Below are 5424 nucleotides of genomic sequence, written 5' to 3'. Positions count from 1 at the left end.
TATATATATATATATATATATATTCCAATTTCCTTTTTATATGAACGAAATAAAAAAAAATTTATCCTATTTCGTTTTTTAATACACGAAATGCAAAAAAAAAATTATAATTTCCTATTTTTTTTATTCAACAAATACAAAAAAAATTAAGTTAATTAATATTCACGAAAGTAAAAAAAAAAGGCTATTTCGTGAATTGTCACGAAATGCAAGAAAAAAAAAAAGGCTATTTCGTGAATTGATACACGAAATGCCAAAAAAAAAAAATTGTTTCTTTCATTTATTTCATGAATTGCAAAAAAAAAATACCTATTTCGTGATTTGTGTCACGAAATGCAAAAAAAATAAAATAAAATACAAACTACTTTCTTTTTTATTCAGGAAATAAAAAATAAAAAAAAGGCATTTCGTGAATTGCTACACGAAATGCAAAAAAAAAAAAAAAAAACACAGTTTCGTTCTTTAATTTGAAGAATTGCAAAAAAAAAAAACAAAAAAACAAAAAAGGGCCATTTCGTGAATCATGCAACGAAATGCCTAAAAAAAAAAAATTGTTTCTTTCATTTATTTCATGAATTGCAAAAAAAAAAAAACGTATTTCGTGATTTGTGTCACGAAATGCAAAAAAAAAAAATAAAAAAAAATACAAATTACTTTCTTTTTTATTCAGGAAATAAAAAATAAAAAAAAAGGCATTTCGTGAATTGATACACGAAATGCAAAGAAAAAAAAATAATACATCAATTTCTTCATTTAATTCACGAAATAAAAAAAAAATCGCCTATTTCGTGGATTGTATCACGAACTGCCCATTTGGATCTATAAAAAAAAAGCATACCATTTTTATTGAATGTATGCAAAAAAAAAAACCATTTTGGCTCCGAGCATTTGATATCTTGGGGGCCTAAAGCAACATCGTTAGTGACCTTACTCTCAAACCGCCCTCGGCAATATAGTGTTTTATGGTACAAAATAGGTTATTAGTAAAGATGATTATTTATGCAGTAAATATTTAAGTGTCTTCCACGTCAATATGCACTATGAAGTTCCCTAATTCGACATCCTATGTTATATTATCAAGCTTTCTTTCTTCCCTTTTTTGATAAAAAATATTAATAAAGTTTTGAGGCACTAAATGGTACATAAGGAAAAGCGCGCAGATAGTCATTAAGAGATGTATATACAAATCTTAATTGGGGTTGTTTACCAAATTAGTTCAATCAATGAAAGGATTAGATCATTAAATAATCACTGTATATGGTAAGGGCGAATGCCAAGTATATATAGTGCATAGTATCTCAGATGGCTAATTAGATTTTAAAAATGCACTAGTATAGATTAATTAATCCATCGCTTCATTCTTTATAAAAAAAAATCACTTATCAGACGCTGCAATATAATTTGCAACTGCTCTCCTTAATCCTTATATAAGTTCCAGTAGTTCCGTTCCAAATTCCAGTCTTTTTTGTGCGTTACGTCCTGTGTTTTAAATCTCAATCACAAAAATCGTCAAATTTAACACAAAATGGCTGCAAATGATGTGCCATGTTGTGAAACTATGTTTTGGGTATACTTAGTTATAAGTGTGTCACTGGTGTGTTTTGCTGGACTTATGTCTGGACTCACACTGGGACTCATGTCTCTTAGCCTTATGGATCTTGAGGTTCTAGTTAAGGCTGGTCAGCCAAATGATCGAAAAAACGCAGGTAATTAGTCCTTGTTTTGATTCAGTAATTAATCTTTGCTTGCTTAGCTAGTGATGTCAATTTGAGTTGTGATTGCTGTATTTCTAATTGATCACAGAGAAAATTCTGCCTATTGTAAAGAATCAGCACTTGCTCTTGTGTACCCTTCTAATATGTAATGCCATGGCTATGGAGGTATGTGTTTAGTGATATTGTCCTTCATTTTGTGCATTCTAAATTGAGCACGCTGATACATGCTTAATCTTTTCATGAAATTAATTGAACAGGCTCTTCCGATATTCCTAGATGCTTTACTTCCAGCATGGGGTGCTATACTAATATCAGTCACCCTCATACTAGCTTTTGGAGAGGTCTTTTCTCATGAATTCATTTTTTTTAATTGTAGGCCAGAGTTCATTTCTTTAAATAGCCAAGTACTTATTAAACTTCATTTTTCTCCTTGGCACAGATTATTCCACAGGCCATCTGTTCTCGCTATGGACTGAGCATTGGTGCAAGACTGTCACCTTTGGTTCGTTTGCTTGTCATAGTCGTCTTCCCTTTATCATACCCCATCAGTAAGGTATACAAAAAAGATTTCACAAGTTAGTTATATACACTGATAGTTCAATTTTTTTTTAATTACCTATTGTAGCACGTTGTATGGCTTATTTTCTAAGTTATTTATTTCGTTAATTACTCCTGTTGACAGTTATCTATAGTTATGTTTTAGATGACTATGTAAAACTTTCATTATATTGTCAATGTATAAAAGTTTGGCATAGTTATGTATCAACTGTTTATGTTTGTTCACTTGGTCTCAGTTGTTGGATTCACTCCTGGGGAAAGGGCACTCGGCACTTCTACACCGTGCAGAGCTGAAAACCTTGGTGAATTTGCATGGTAATGAGGTTAGTGCCTTGTAAAATTATACCTTAACTTTGCTGGATTCAAGTTCTAAATCTAGACCATCTCTGAATCATATATTGGCAGCAGGCAAAGATGTATCTAAGAGTAGTTATTGATTCATTGCTTTTGGCCCAATTATGTATATATATGTTCTAAAAGATGTGTACATATAATAAGATCGCACTTATTTGAATCAGCTACTAACTCTAGATCATGAATTTGCCTCTGATGATGACAGGCAGGGAAAGGTGGAGAGTTGAGCCACGACGAAACTACCATAATCGCTGGAGCATTGGACCTAGCTCAGAAAATGGTTAAAGATGCAATGACTCCCATGTCCAGAGTATTTTCCCTTGATCTTCACTATAAACTTACAGAGTATGCTACTAATTAAGTCTCTGTCAAAATTTCCCTTCAATTACCAGTCCTTTTGTTAGATAATTGACACAAAATTAATTTTGATGACTCTCAGTGAAAAGATCAATCTAATAATAAGCAAAGGCCATAGTCGCGTGCCTGTGTACTCTGGTAGTCCAACAAATATTGTAGGCCTAATCTTGGTAAGTCTTTTCAGAAACTCTACCAGTAATATTCTTAAAACAAATATAACCAATTAGAATTACTCTGCAACCTTACTGCTATTCATTGTATGGCATATTTAACTTCTTTTTTTTTTTTAATCATCTTTAGGTGAAGAATTTGATAAAATGTCGTCCTGAAGATGAGGTGCTAATCAAGGATCTCACTATAAGGAGTATACCAAAGTACGATACTGTTTACTTTTTGCATTTGATATATTCTTTTTCAAGAAAGTACTCCATTTGATCCAATTTCATATGTTGATTTTGCTTATACAAGACTGTTAAGGAAATAACTGAAATTTTGCTATATTTAAATAAAAGTGAATCCAGACCTAATCTTTATTTAATCTCCTACAGGGTCCCGGATTCTTTACCATTATATGATCTTCTAAACCAGTTCCAGAAGGGGCATAGCCATATGGCTGTAGTAGTGAAAAGTAGTAGGATCACTAAGGAAGTTGCTGAAAATGCGACTGCTAAACACGATATTGTCAACATAATTATACTTCCGGACAGTCCAATTCAACAGCATGCAGTTGAAAAGGGTAACACCAGTTATATATATGTTAAAAAAAATATATATATATCGAGATGAGAAAACAACAAGTGATAAATTCGAATGATCTTTTAATTTTAGGAGAAGTAGCAATTGGTATCATTACAATGGAGGATGTCCTTGAACAACTTCTGCAGGTAAAATATTTATGTTGGTTATGTTTTTCTTTTTGTTTTCCCTAACTGATGATAGCTGCTTTAACTCTTTTATTTTGTTTTTTCCTGGAAGGAACCAATATACGATGAGACTGATGACTATGTTGCTGTTCATAACAAGTATGTTAATCGGGGATCACAAGCAATTTCAGTGTTCTTAATTAAGAAAGTCATGATTACATATTGAATGCACACTGCTTTTTTTTTTTTTTGGGTCTAGTATTAGAATCAACATTCCTCCATCAATGGTATTTTCACCAAGAAGATCTCCAGGAGTGGCATTGGGGGCTACCAAACCAAAGCGACAAAGTCCAATAACATCTCCAGTTTCAAGTGCTCATCAAAGTCCTATGTTGCGCTCACCAGTTTCACCATACGTGCAGTCACCGTATGCAATGCCAAAACTATCTGTTAATTCCCCTACCCACTTAAATAGTACAAATTCTCCAAGCAGATTTTCACGCAGCTCTCCATCGTCTAATCAGGTACCTGTAATCATCATTTAAGTGACCTGATGGTATAAAAAAAAATGCCAGTTCATAAAAGTAGTATTTCAAGTACCACCAAATATGGATGGTTTGTCTCAGTGGTGAACTGGTGATACCGACTTACTATGCCATGAGAATTTTGTGAAGCATTCAGAACAAACTGCTGAAATGTGAATGTTATTTCCCTTGATGTTAAGTATCCAAGAGTACCTTGTACCTCAGATTTATTAACAGTAATTAAAATTAAAATTTGTTGCAGGTTTCACGGAAGTCTTATGGGAAGTTGGACAAACACGGATTTTAGTACTTGCAGAAGCTTGAGGACATTCTGTTGTCCAAGTTTCATAGCCAAAAGTTGAGATGATTTAGAGATGTATGTGAGAAAAAGGATATTTCATGCTACATCATGAAAGGGACAAAGTCATTCATACAAGTGAAAATGGGTTTTCACTCACAAGTCTACCAGCTAGTACTCTTGCAAGTGAAATTCATGTATATATGTAATTTCAACTTTTTGATACTGATGTTCAATTTCAACTGCAAATACTTTTTCTTTTAAACGCCTTCCAAAACCGCACATCATGACCACCTTTCAAATCACAAAGTAAAAGTATTAATTTGCACTGCATGAACTAAAATAGGCTTAGGGTGTTGATTCCAGCATTCACAAATCTTTGTACATACGTGTACTCTGTATCTGATATTCTGTCATGTAATTTGAAAAAAATTCAGCCACTAGTTTTACTTTTCTAGATTAAATAAGATAAGTAGAGCTTAAGTTGGTGACTATGGCATTTTTGTTTACCCCAAATTTAGGTAATCAATTGAATTTGTAAGTGAGGTATAGGATATGTGGATAAACTTTAATTTATTTTTGGTCTTTTGTGGAATATATATATATATGGATTCGTATGCAATGGTATGTATATATGAATATATGCGTTAATAACTTGAATAAATACGTTGCTATGGATGATTAAGTTAATGGTATTAGAAGAGTAAGCTAAAGACAACAATATTCCACTGACTCGGGCCAAAGATAGAAATGAT

At 32.5% G+C, this 5424-nt stretch overlaps 1 protein-coding gene across 2 annotated transcripts; it reads left to right on the top strand.

The window, feature by feature from the left end:
• The first annotated feature begins 1326 nt into the window (after window positions 1-1326).
• Window positions 1327-4892, top strand: LOC132634046 (DUF21 domain-containing protein At5g52790). Of its 2 annotated transcripts, none has more exons than XM_060350364.1 (13): window positions 1327-1706; window positions 1804-1880; window positions 1973-2056; window positions 2155-2268; window positions 2510-2596; window positions 2833-2972; window positions 3067-3154; window positions 3285-3358; window positions 3533-3720; window positions 3813-3868; window positions 3960-4006; window positions 4113-4371; window positions 4634-4892. In XM_060350364.1, exons 1-13 carry the CDS (start codon window positions 1526-1528, stop codon window positions 4676-4678), a joined length of 1440 nt encoding a protein of 479 aa, XP_060206347.1. In that variant the 5' UTR covers window positions 1327-1525; the 3' UTR covers window positions 4679-4892. The 2 variants fall into 2 exon arrangements, with proteins under 2 accessions (XP_060206347.1, XP_060206346.1); XM_060350363.1 differs by having other exon boundaries at window positions 1329-1706; window positions 4107-4371.
• The last annotated feature ends 532 nt before the right edge of the window (window positions 4893-5424 follow it).

This window comes from Lycium barbarum, chromosome 3 (genome assembly GCF_019175385.1).
Source record: "Lycium barbarum isolate Lr01 chromosome 3, ASM1917538v2, whole genome shotgun sequence".
Classification (NCBI taxonomy): domain Eukaryota; kingdom Viridiplantae; phylum Streptophyta; class Magnoliopsida; order Solanales; family Solanaceae; genus Lycium; species Lycium barbarum.
Note: the sequence above shows the minus strand (reverse complement) of the source record. Positions and strands in the feature narration are given on the sequence as shown.